Raw genomic sequence first — 14,188 nt, 5'->3', positions numbered from 1 at the left:
CCAGCTTGTGTGGTTTGCAGCCATTCTGCACAATGAGGTGGGCTGGTTTGACCTGGATCAGAATAACAGCAGTCTGTTAGCATCCCAGCTGGCTACTGATGCCACTCTAGTAAGAGCTGCTGTAGCTGACCGCATGTCCACTATCATGCAGAACATGGCATTGACAGTTACAGCATTTGCTATTGCATTTGTGATGGAGTGGAGAGTGACATTGGTGATACTTGCAACTTTCCCTCTTCTCATTGGAGCTTCAGTTGGTGAGGTACATGGTTGCTTGACAGATTTTACTAAATTCGTGTTTTACTGCGGCCATAAGAGAATTTCTTTTCTAATGATTTGGCCCCTGTTTTAACTGCAGCAACTATTCCTGAAAGGCTTTGGTGGAAACCTTGGAAAAGCTTATGGCCGTGCCAGCATGGTGGCAGGAGAGGCTGTTAGCAATATTCGCACAGTCGCTGCCTTTTGTGCTGAAGATAAAGTACTGAACTTGTTCACCCGTGAATTGGATGTCCCCAAGAAAAAGTTATGGTTGAGGGGACAACTCACTGGAATAGGATATGGCATTTCACAATGCTTCATGTATGGATCCTATGGCCTGGCACTTTGGTATGCATCTACACTTGTGAAGAAGCAAGAAACCAACTTTGGAAATGTAATGAAGGCATTCATGGTGCTCATTCTGACTGCATTTGGAGTTGCAGAAACACTTGCCATGGCCCCTGACATTGTCAAAGGCTCACAGGCTTTAGCTTCGGTGTTTGCCATTATGGATCGGAAGACGGAAATTGATCCAAACAATCCAGATGCAGAAGTAGTTACTGAAGTGACAGGAGCTATTGAGTTGCACCGTGTAGCATTCAGCTATCCTGCCAGACCAGATGTTGAAGTCTTCAGAGGCTTGAATCTGCGTATCCATGCTGGCCACAGCCTTGCTGTGGTTGGACCTAGTGGCTCGGGAAAGAGCTCTGTGATTGCCCTTATTGCAAGGTTCTACGATCCTCAATCGGGGGTGGTCTTGGTTGATGGGAAAGATATCAAAAAGCTAAACCTAAGGTCTCTAAGACAACACATTGCTCTTGTACAACAAGAACCTGCCCTTTTTGCCACAAGCATTTATGAGAATATCAAGTATGGAGCTGATGATGCATCTGAGACAGAGATCATAAGGGCAGCCAAGGCTGCTAATGCACATGGTTTTATCACTTGTCTTCCTCAGGGATATCAGACAGATGTAGGAGAGAGAGGCTTGCAACTCTCTGGAGGCCAGAAGCAACGTGTAGCAATTGCTCGAGCTGTATTAAAAAATCCGACAATTTTGCTGCTTGATGAAGCCACAAGTGCGTTGGATGCCGAGTCAGAGAAGGTGGTGCAGGATGCACTTGACCGCTTGATGAGAGGGAGGACTACAGTAGTGGTTGCTCATCGTCTCTCGACCATCCGTAGTGCTGACTCCATAGCAGTCTTGCAAGGTGGGCAGGTGGTAGAGAATGGAAATCATTATCATCTCATCAGTAAACCAGGAGGCATGTATGCACAGCTTGTTAGCTTGCAACAACATAGCAACAGAAATGCTGGAAGATCTGCACAAACTTAGTTATCAAATGCCACTCTTCAGGTAAGTCCACGAATGCAATCTACCAATTTGAAGATGCAAATACACTATCATGTTGACTCTGCAAGGCCTGTCAACATAAAAAATAAAAGAAACTGGAAGCTGCATGCTGCATGGAGCTCACAATCAAGAGCGTAATAAAAATTTTCACTCCATTTCCTTGGAAGCCTTTCTACCTGAAAGGTCTGTACATGGGCAGCCACCAAGGCTGACCTAGGTATAAACAACAATGTACAGAATGGGAGCTTATCAAAGCTTTGTATACGTACCCAAGCCACAATTCTTTTATGATGGGCATACATGGCTGACATATTAAACATGTCAAGCTATTGATAGATAAATATTTAGTAGACAATAACTACTTCTCGTCTGTGTGATTCTCGTTCCTAGTGTTTTTTTTTTTAAAATTTTGGGGGGGGGGGGGGGGGGGGCGGGGGGGGTGGTTAAATTACGACAAGGGATGACTTGTAGAGATTGGCTCACTCATTGCTACCCGTGACTACCCTCTGTAGAGATTGGGACCACCATGAATCCAAACAACCACATGAATCCAAACAACCAGTTGCCAGACCATGAGCATAGACGAGTTAGATGGGTGAATATACACGACAGTTCGTTCATGGCATATGACACACTCGCCATAACCCATCGGTCATGCCATGGGATCTCACACAAAGGCTAACCCTATTACCACAATACCTTAATTTATAACTTAAAAACGAGGTTCAAGGTCCTACCCGAGATGGCTACAATATTGGCTTGAGAGATTAAGAGATTTATAATGGTTTAAGTCGCACATTTATAAGTTTTATTGTTTTGTCACTGTTTGATATCATAGACTTAAATCGAACTTTAAAAGTTCTACCAACTGACATAAACAAAGGACATCTAAACAACACATATCCATATTGTACAAACACAAAAGTGCATATGAGAGTAAATTGCAATATTGAATAAGCAGGAGTATTTACTGTCTAACTTGATGTAACTCAAGCATTGGTACATTTAAATCGCAATTAAAGCAGATCAACAATTATGAGAGAGATATATATTAGTGTCTTCAGACGCCAGCCTAGGTCTTCAAAAGACTTACATAGAAAGAGGTTAGCATCTTAAAAAGACCTAGAGGGTCTATAAAACCAAAAAGGCAGTACCATGTATCCTTGGTGAATACTGGACCATGGAAACGAACATCGTGTGCAAAACTAGCTACATAAGAAAAACCATAGGGATGCTTCATGGTGACAATGTGTGGTCATACAATGATACCATCCTTCTCTTGAATAGAACATAAAGCAGCCATAACGTCTCCTTTTTGATGGGAGCTTTAAGTCGTTGAAGGAGATATCCTTGATTTGCATCTGTCGAGTGGAGGGATGAGGCCTGTGGGATCTAGGGCGTTCGGTTCTCGGAAGGGATCACACACGCTCAGTAATGATACCCGATGTAAGTGGTGCCAAAGGATCACATCGTGTCTGTGTAGGATGTCATGGATGTGGTGGTTGCTCCTATCAGATCACGATAGCCCATGGATGTTACCCATAGAAATATGTGATGGAGATATGGTAGTAGGTAGTTGTTACCCAAAGAAATCTACGATGGAGGTTTGGGAGGTGCGTCACTGACATTGTCTCTCTTGAAGTGCTGCATAGCATGCGCTTTCTATGATCATGAAGCTGCAGTAAATACATGCCTTGCTTGACATCTCTCATCCTTATGCTATGCATGACCTACGAGAGGAGGCTGAATCTGTCTCGAAAGAGAGAATGCAATCTCCATCAGATCTCAAGCAGGGCAAGCATTGAAACAAATAGTGCTCCTTGTCCTCCTCCCCCTCACTACTGGTGCATACACTCCATGTACGTGCATCTCGTGGAATGCCCCTAGCTCTCCTAGACTCAACCCTAAGGCGATGTCAAGATACCTTGAGCTAGCCAATCACTATATCTGCATGGCATGTGACATGTGCATGTGCAAGTACAAGTCTCAAAAAAATGTTTTCTATGTTGTTCTAGGTTTCCTCTATGAGATCTGGTCTCAGAAGGGGGCCCCATACATCGCTGCTCAGGCACACTAAGATATCAATTATCCAACATTTGGTGTGCCATTTTTGGAAATGGGCTTGTAAACACTAGCTCTCTAGGTAGGACAGAGATGCATATTCTCTCGCCAAACGTGCATCGAAAACTGGTCTCATGAAAAAGAGCGAGTTAGTAAAAGTAACCTCGAGGTATACATAAGATGAAGCTATCTCCACCTAGGCATCTCTGTGTGAGAAAGATAGGGTAGAGTAAAAGTTCAGGCTAGTTAAAAGTAACCCTGAGGTATACATAAGATGCAACTGTCTCCTTTGTATGAGAAAGATAGGATAGATGTAACTTGATATGATGTGTTATAGATCATGACCTTGGTTTACCAAGATTGACTTTGAGGTCTCTCTCATTACACAAACTATTGTAGTGCATTCAAATGTTTGAGAGAGAGAGAGAGAGAGAGAGAGAGAGAGAGAGAGAGAGAGAGAAATATAGAACTATAAAACATGTTGAGAGAGAGAAAAAGAAAGAGCTAGAGAATATAGATAGAAAGAGAGATATAAAGACAATGAGAAAATAGAGAATTCATAAATATCACTAGGAAGAAGCCAAAGCTGGAAAGTTGTAATAAGATTTCTCCCTTGAACAAATACATCAAATTTGACGCTACCAACAAAAAGTCAGTAGTACTCTCACGAAATCTCTAAGCAACTACCTTGGTTTATAAACTCCATAGAAGCTAGCAATGCTATTTTGTTTATACTAATTATGGCACCTACTGACACGCTAAAGTTGCAGTGTGAAAGTTGTAATAAGATTTCTCCCTTGAACAAATACATCAAATTTGACGCTACCAACAAAAAGTCAGTAGTAGTACTCTCATGAAATCTCTAAGAAACTACCTTGGTTTATAAACTCCATAGAAGCTAGCAATGCTATTTTGTTTATACTAATTATGGCACCTACTGACACGCTAAAGTTGCAGTGTTTGGAAAATTTTCAAGTGTAACACACTTAGTAGCACAAATATAAACTCTAAGCTTTACAAATGTGTTGTTTAGATCGACATTACATTCCCATTGTGATGTAGTGCATTGATCCACTCATAAACAATGGTTTAATTGATATGCTCTCACCAGTACGTTTGTTGCTCAAGGTGCTCGATGGAGGTATACTGCATGTAACAAAGGAGGAGGCATGACATCTCTCCTATCACGTCCATTGTGTGTATAACCACGTGTACAGCCATAGACATCCAAAGGTCGATCCATGCCATTTCTCATCAAATCATTGCACATCATAGATTGCTTATTGCTCTTGAAATTCATAAGAAAAGGTTTCATAGCACATCATGCCACGATAATAGCTAATCAAGAGGAGATGATGGATAATTTATAATTTGTATAAGAAAAGATCCACCAACATGTGCCATGCATCCAATCTCTCCTACTATGGGATGTGCACATGGGGACATGAGATGTGAATGATTCCATGATTTTGTCCATGGAAGAAATCCTCAAATGACAAGCTTGCAACATTGAATATCTAGGTTAACTGTATTAAATCATCCATCTCGTGTGTGGAATAGTAGATGACTGTATCCCATGGGACTCTAGCCCAAGTATCTGTTGAGCCATCAAGCTTGACCACGTGATGACACAATACAATTGATTCTCCATGTGGGAAAATCATCCATCTCGTGTGTGGAATAGTAGATGACTGTATCCCATGGGACTCTAGCCCAAGTATCTGTTGAGCCATCAAGCTTGACCACGTGATGACACAATACAACTGATTTTCCATGTGGGAATGTTGGATGTAAAATGGGAAGATGACGCAATATTACAAAAAAAATTGGAATCTTTGGGTCAAACGGTCGAGGGTGTTTTTGATATTGGAATGATAGATGTAGACTCATCACACAAGGTAAGAAGAGTCAAATGCTCTTCATATTGAATGTAAATACGATCAAAGTAACATCAACCCTATTTATGTCAATGGTCTTGAAATAGTTGTAGACAATGAAATGTGGCATAAACGAAATGGACGTGTAAACTACCAAAGGCTAGAATATATACAAGAGAAAGTCATTGTCTTGGGTTGCAAAATTTTACAGTTGATGTTCCCACATGTATATGCATAGCTTGTCAATATGGGAAGCTACCATCTCATCATCAAGGGAATACAAGCAAGATGCCTTTGGTTCATATAGATTTGTGGGGACCCTAAAAAATAGCTTGTTAAATTGAGAAGTCAGCAAAGCTTCCATTTCATTATCAAGGGAATGTAAGTAAGAGGCCTTTGGTAGACATGATTCATATAGTTTTATGGGGGACCTAAAGAGAATAGCTTCACCTATTACACTTTGTTTTGCTATCTATCTTTCCCCTATGCTATATTCTTATAAGGTATCAGAGCTTGGGTACTGTTAGCAAAAATACTGCATAAAGTCCTCTTTTTTTGCAGAGAATACTAGGAGTGATAGCTTTTACTTTGGTTGCTGCTGTTGCACCAATCATGCACATTTGTCCACCACAAGCCTTCATAAAAGGCAAGCTTGGTGGAGAAAATACACTCCTTGTAAACTCAAAATCAGCACCATTTTAGACTCTTATGAGCTTCAAGAATCTGTGTTGGGAACACATATAGAATCATAGGGAACCTTGGATCCCAACAACAGTGCAAACACACTTCCTCTAGATCATGAAAGAGGCTCAATGTTGACGCACTTTGTGCCATTATTTCACTAGCATAAGTGATTATGTTCTTACTCTAATTCAACACACAACCAAGGCAGCAGAGGCTTAGACAACACTTAGGAATTAGTATGAGACCCGAAGTCAGCAGACCTGAATTCAGAACTTGGAGAATCAACTTATTGTTGAGAAGTTTGCTGAAGGAGAAGCTGCTGAAGCATTTATCTCACGGATCAAAAATTTGCGGGATCAAATGGCTACGGTGGGGATTACAAAGACTAGTGAAGAACTAGCCCGGAGGTGCATCCGAATTCTTTCATAGAAGTACGATGGCCTAGTTACGGTACTAAACATTCAAGTTAGAATACCACCTATATCATTTGATGAATTTAGTGCTATGTTGCTTGAGGAGGGGATGTGGCTGAAGACGCGTGATGGTGGTGAGATGCTACATTTTTGGCCAGTGCTAAAGGAAAAGGTACAACATCTTCTAATAACAAGAAGAATAAGCCAAAGAAGAAGAAGTTTCAAGGGAGCTACTATTACTGTGTCAGAGAAGAAGTCATGTTGTCAAAGACTACAGAAAGAAGTAGGCTAATGAGAAGAATGACTTCCTAAAGTCTTCATAGAATGGAAAGGAGTCAGTTAACAATGTCGAGATTGATCTTGAACATTAGGTCGCCATTGAAGAGGTATACTCATCTGCTCACGCTCTAGTTTGTTGATGATTCATGGATTTTAGTGGAGGATCCCAACACATGACCAGTAAAAAGGGTTGGTATAATTTCTGGAAACCTCTATAGGAACCCATTAGTGTTGTAGGGCTGGTATAGTTCTTGGAAGGCTCTATAAGAACCCATCAACGTTGTTGTTGGGAATAATGCTAAATGTCTAGCTGAAGAGTCTAGAACCATCTCTTTTCTGGTAGCTCTACAAACAAAGATAAGAAGCATACATACATGCTCTATGTACCTCAAATCAAGAGGAACGTGCTGCTATTGGCTACTATGATGACAGATTTTGGGCTTGAAGTACGCTTCAAGAAAACAAAAGAAAAAATTCTAGATGCTGCTAGCAAGTTAGTCACAACAAAGGAATAAGGCGTAAAAATTTGTATGAGCTAATTGCCATTACAGGGACTATAGATAAGAGAATGAGCAGGCTTTGGCATGAGTAATTTGGTCACATCGCATTTGCAGTGCTAAAGGAGATACAAAAAATGGGAATGATAGCTAATTTGCTTGCACTTTAGAATTGTAGGCAGAAACTATGTGAGGCTTGCACGATAGGTAAGAAACCATTTCCATAGGAGAGCAACAATAGGGAAAAAACTCCTCGAGAGCTGGTAAATGCTGATCTTTGTGGTAAGATGTCTACTAATGCATTAGGGGGGTCGTCTTACTTAATGTTGTTATAGTCAACAATTACTTTAAGATGTCTACTACTGCATTGGGGGGATCTTCTTACTTTATGCTGTTAGTAGGAAGACGTGGGTTTATTTCCTTCGGGATAAAGCCAAAGCTTTTGGCAAGTTTAAACAGTAGCATAAGCTTTTTGTACATATCGAGGAGGATAATTCTTTTCAATGAAATTTGATAACTACTGCAAGGAGAATGGCATCAAGCGCCAACTTACCACTATTTACACGTTGTGGGGCGAAAAGAAAAGGGCAACCCTCTATAGCAACATCCACCCACACATGCCGGAACACACTCAAAGAACAAAAAAGGGGGACCACCAGCCTTTACTAAAGCTGGAAAAGTAAACTCACACACTCACAATCCCAAGATCCTCACAAACAACTCTCTACCCTCGTCCAACCATCCAGATACACAAAACACAACCCAAAATACACATTCACACCAAGAGGAGATTGGGAAAAAGGTACATCAACTCACACACTCACAATCCCAAGATCCTCACAAACAACTCTCTACCCTCGTCCAACCATCCAGATACACAAAACACAACCCAAAATACACATTCACACCAAGAGGAGATTGGGAAAAAGGTACATCAACTTCTCTACCTCACAACTACATTGGTAGATGATATATATGGGTAAAAACCTTGATTACATAGGCTCAATAGCCTTAAGCAATAGATCAATTAAGAAAAGAGAGATAATGAGCGATTAGCATCTGAATGGCATCCTTGTGCATGTACAAGAGGGTCTGGGCACATCAACAGACACACACACACACCCACACACCAAATCTACATTTCCACCTCACTCACAACTTCAAAAGAACTTGTAACACAAAGGCCCCTTGGGTTCACACACATTAATTCCAAAAGGTTCTGCATCATTGATTAAATGTGAAGTAGAGTGTTTCAAAGATAGCTGCCCTTTAAAGTACCCAAGATACTCACACCTTGGCATAGAGTGTAGTTACAAAGTTTGAATATAGCAAGCACTACCACCATAAAGCCAACTCTTGGTATCACACAACCATGACTAACCCAATGAGAAACATGCACACAATACACCCACACCACCTTCATGCACCCAAGGTACCTTTTGCCCATATCAATTCCAAGATGTTTTGCATTTATATGGTGGGAAGTTCCCCTTCCAAAATACCAATAACCAAACGAGAAATACCTTAGTGGCTATGCAAGCCAACAAGCTTCAGTGTGACCACGTGAATGGCCCTCAAGAGCCCACTTGTACCTTGAATCCTTGCTACTCGTTTGGCAACCACCATGCTCGCCTCCTCCACGCTGAAATCTTTGAGTTGAAACCTGCTTTAGTTGATGTTTTCAATTCTGCCACCTACGCATGACCAAAATGGTTTGATACGATCTACCTCACCATGCATGAAGGAATCCATACATCAATTACGTCCTCCATTTGCCTGGGCAAAGCCAAACTCCCACAAGCACACATAGTATCAAAGGAAACCTCCCCACATTGATCACACCAAACTGCTTACGCTTGCTTTGGAGTTGCATATAAAGAATTACTATAGCATCATGACATGGGGATCATCATGGCTCAAAGGGAGATATGAAAGGATAGAAAGAGAAGAAAAATGGTTATCTGCATCAAACTCATCATCACATGCTAAAAAGGCTTTATTGCCACTTCAGTGAACATGCATCTATATGTACATATGACTAGCAAAGAAAAGTAAATTGAGACCCATGTCACCACTTTCCATACATTGACCTATCACACAACCTCAATTTCATACATGTCTTCTTTAACAATGGTCATCAATCTTGCACAATATTTTTTTAAGCGCAGACCATTTACCCTGGATGGATGTATAGTTGCATCAAGGTTAGCCAATTGGTAAGTACCATTGGCAAAGCACTCCAACACCATAAAGGACCCTCCCACTTAACCTGGAACTTTTTCTGAAAGGTGTTGTCTAATTTGCTGTTATACCTTAACACCATGTCACCTTTTTCAATTCCCTTACTTTTGATTTTAGCATTTATACGCTTCACATTCTCTTCTTGCATTTTCTTACAATGCTTCGAAGCCAGAGATCTGTCTAACTGGACCTGTTGTAGATACAAAAGTCTTTCCTTGTATACATCTTTTGGGTCAATCATCAGTTTTTCAAGCAGTTTAACTGCTGGTAACTCCACCTCAATAGGCAACAAAGCTTCCTTGCCATAAATCAAATGAAAAGGTGTAAATCTTGTGCCAGTTTTCACAGATGTTCTACTATAAGCCCATAGAGCACTAGGTAATTCTAGATCCCAATTTTTTCCTTGATGCTGGGTTACCTTTGACAATATCTTCATAAGCTCACCATTGAATCTTTCATTGAGTCCATTACACTGTGGATAGTATGGAGTGGTGTATTTATGCCTAATTTTCATTTTGGCACATAAGTAACCTATCAATTCTACTCTAAAACTAGGCCCTTGGTCAGAAAGCAACTCAAGAGGTAATCCAACTTTGCAACAGATGTCCCCATACACAAATTTTGCAACATCTTTAGCACCTATCTGCTTTACTGCCTTAGCTTCTGCCCACCTAGAAAGATAATCAAGTGCAGCCAATACATAGCTTTTTCTCGACTAGTAATAGGTAATGGACCCACATCATCGATTCCCCATTTTTCAAATACATCATAAGCCATTATTGTTTTTCAAAGCTCAGGTTTAAGTATTCTGTTTCCAAATGACTGACATTGTTTGCATGACTTGCACCAGTGTACATCCTTTTGAACACTCAGCCATACATATCCTTCCTGCAAAATTTTATGCAAAGTAATTTTGAATGCAAGATGTCCACCACAAGATCCTTCATGATTTTCCTCAAGGATCTTATACAACTCTTCCTTCCATGGCACACATCTTAAAATCAAATCTGCTCCGTGCATATACATTACATCATCAATAAGTGTGTACTTGCTAGCTTTCCTCACAAAACCATACTTTTTAGGCTTCTCAATCTCCTTAGGTATCTTGCTGATCAACAAAGACTTGTCTTCTTTCTCCAGACACTCCCTTCCACAATATAGAGGCACATAAGCTTTGAGCACAAATACCTCATTGATCATACTCTGAGTAGCCTTATGTGCTTCTCCATTTTGGCTACGATCTATATGACGAATGCTCCATGCTTCAAACTTCTTCAGTAGGCCTTTAATTCTGAAACACATTTCTTTAAGCGAAGTATTCTTGCTCTTCCATACTTCAAGTACCTGTTTAACAACAAGCAAAGCATCACCCTTAATACAAAGTCGGCGTATATCATACTTTAAACATATGTGCAATCTAGCCTCCAATGTAGAATATTTAGCCTCATTGTTGCTATGTGCATCCACCTTTATGCCTTTCTTTACAAAGAAGCTTGCCTTGTGGATCATATAACACAAGACCTCTTGAATCAGCATCATGACTTTTCCTATAAGAGCCATAAAAAAACAGAAGGTGTGCATTCCCAATCTCTACCACATTCAAAACAATCTTCTTCACAGTCTCCTTGTAGGTCAAAAGATCTGCCAAGGTAGCCCTAGTGCTTTCCTTAACAAGGAATGAAAAAGAAAACTCATGCAATTCCACAACCCATTTCCTCACTGCCTTTGACATGTTGCTGCCATTGATAAGCTGTGGTAAAAATGTGTAGCTTGTCAAGAATACAAATGGCCGAGGTAGAAGATAATGACGAAACCATCTGCATGCATATACCACACTTGCCATTACAAGATCTACTTCTTCTGACATGTTCTTTTCTGCCATAGTTTTGACCCTGCTAACATAATAAACTCGGCGCATAAAATGAGAACCCTTTCCCTTTTGTAATAACATGGCACCAATAGCATCATTTCCAATAGATGGATTTACATAGAAAACCTGCTCTAAATTAGGAGCCTGCATGGTTGGCATAGCCCCCAAAACTTCCTTGACATTTTGAAAAACTTTTTCACATTCAATAGTCCAATTCAATGGATCATGCTTAGCTGCTTGTTGCAAAGGATAAAGTAATTGTGAAGAAAGAGAAATGAACCTAGTCATATACTTCACCTTTTGGATGAATGTGGCAAGTTGTTTGGTATCTCTAGGTGAAGGAAGAAGGATGAGAGGCTTCACTTTATCTGAATCAGTTTCGATGCCATTTTCTGAAACCACATGCCCTAAGAGCTTCACTCTTGGTTGTGCAAGGAAACATTTCTTGGGATTGAGCTGTCCACCACACTCATCATAACGCTCAAAAGCTAGAGCCAACTTTTCACAATGATCTTGCCTTGAGCTATATATACAAAAATCATCAATGAAGTCTCTAACAAACTTACCAAGGAAAGGAGATAGTACCCAATTAGCTCTCCTTTGGTAATGAGCAGGACCTTTGGTGAGTCCAAAAGGAAGAACTTTGTAGAGCAGAAGCAACCCCAAGGTGTAATGAAAGTGGTTTTCTTTTGATCTTCAAGGGCTATCTTCAACTGAAAGTAACGAGAAAAACCATCACAGACACTATACCTTTCAAAACCAGCTATTGTGTCAAGAATCTCATCAAAGAAGGGTAGTGGATAAGGATCTTTCTTGGTAGCTGCATCAAGGATTTAAAATCCACATAAACCCTCCATTTCCCATCCTTCTTTGGAGTTACCACTACTAGGCTTACCCAATCAGTGGTGTCAACTAGGGTAATGAAACCTGCTTTAAAAGCTTGTCCACCTCTTCCTTTAAAACCTGCATATGTTCACGTCCCATTCTTCTAAGTTTTTGCCTCATAGGTTTTGTACCCTCCTTCAAATCTATCTTCAATTCCTCACCTTTGAATCCCCTTATTTCCTCATATATGAGGTGATAAAAAGATTAGGGGACTTAGACAATAATTCCAAATACCTATTTTTCTCCATGGAGGATAGATCTGGACTCAATGTCTTCATCAAAAGTTCTTGTTTTTGGCTTGGTTCCACCATTGGTTGCATAAGCTCTTCTATCACCTCATAGGGTCCAAGGGTGTCTTCTTCTTCCACATTAACCTGTGCCACAATTTCATTTTCATCCTTCTCTTTATCTACTAAAAGGAAAGCAACATCCACCTCCCCTTCACTGGTGGAAGAGCTACTAGTTTTTGTTTCAGAATCTGAAGAGCTAGTAGACTCCTCATCACTAGAATCCTGCTCACCTGCATCCTCCAAAAACTTTCTACTATGCATGTCAAATAGCTTTCTTTTACCTTTTTTGTTGTAGAGGCATATAGTACCATGTCTCCAATCTTGCACTGCTCCCACTGCTCGTCGCAACCAAGGTCTTCCAAGAATGATTGGATAGGCTCCTAACCCTGCTCTGCTGGCATAACATGAAAATCCACAATTGTTTTAACATCATAGATCTCCACTTTAAGGGCTTTAACTAAGCCTAAACACTTGACCTTTTGATGGTTGGCCAAACGTATACGAAAACCTGAAACACCTGAAACAGTAAGACCAAGCTGCTCCACACAAGAGTGACTAATGACACATATTTGAGCACCACCATCTACATAAGCATGCCCCATACTTTTTCCTTTATGCCAAACATCTACAACTGGGCAAATATCTAGAAGTTCTTCAATAGAGAGAACCTTCACTGATCCCTTCTCTAGCTTTTCTTCAATCGGATTAACAAGACTCTTCCATTGCTTCCTTAGTTTGGGCACCATTTCAATCAATTGTCCAAAAGTCACATTTACCTTTTTGTCGATGATGTCAGACTTCAAGTTATAGCTTGATTGGTCATCCCCCAATGGAAAATCAGAGACTTGGAATTTTCTATGAGGCCTTCTCTTTCTTTTGGCTTTGGCGTCCTCTCCTTCATGAACCTTCCCTTTTTTCTTGCTAGACCCTGCAACACCTCTTCCTTCCCTCTCTTCAATTGTCCTCTTCCCTATTGGCATTACCACCACTTCTTCCTGCTTCTTTGTTCTTTCTAAGGCCACCGCATTCACTACCTTAGTTTTCCCTTTTTCTTCATTAGTTAACCCACTAGGACCTGCTTCACCTTTAATTTCAATACCATAATCATTTGATCTATTAGGCAACTGTGAAGGTAGAGGATACATGTCACCTCCCATTCTTGGCGGTTTGTCGCAGCAGAGCAGTAAGGGCTTAGATGTCCCAGTTCTCCACAATTGTAACATGTGGGTATAAATCTGCATCCCCTGCCATATCCACGGCCTCCACATTTCCTGCCTGGCCTTCACCATTGGCTTGGTAAAAACCTCTTCCTCGTCCTTGTCCACCACCTGTATTACTCATAAGATTTAGGTTAAGATTCTTCATTAGATCAACCATTTGTCGGATGTCATGCCTTAGTCCATCATCTATGGTAGTGGCTGCTGATAATGCTGGCATTATTTGAGGCATGGTGTGGACAATTGATGAATCAGTATTGTG

The 14,188-nt window shown here is 40.6% G+C and overlaps 1 protein-coding gene across 1 annotated transcript in view; it reads left to right on the top strand.

Annotated features, from left to right (window-relative positions):
* The window catches only part of LOC147637487 (ABC transporter B family member 13-like), a 43,905-nt gene extending 41,923 nt beyond the window's left edge, over positions 1-1,982 (top strand). Inside the window, exons 10-11 of the mRNA XM_086799273.1 lie at positions 21-262; positions 359-1,982. Of these exons, the coding sequence (XP_086655399.1) occupies positions 21-262; positions 359-1,594 (1,478 nt within the window). The 3' untranslated portion in view covers positions 1,595-1,982. The remainder of the gene's footprint in view (positions 1-20; positions 263-358) is intronic.
* The last annotated feature ends 12,206 nt before the right edge of the window (positions 1,983-14,188 follow it).

Source organism: Cibotium barometz, chromosome 6 (assembly GCF_041138505.1).
Source record: "Cibotium barometz isolate CiBa-2024 chromosome 6, ASM4113850v1, whole genome shotgun sequence".
Lineage (NCBI taxonomy): Eukaryota > Viridiplantae > Streptophyta > Polypodiopsida > Cyatheales > Cibotiaceae > Cibotium > Cibotium barometz.
This window is presented reverse-complemented; position numbering and strand designations above follow the sequence as displayed.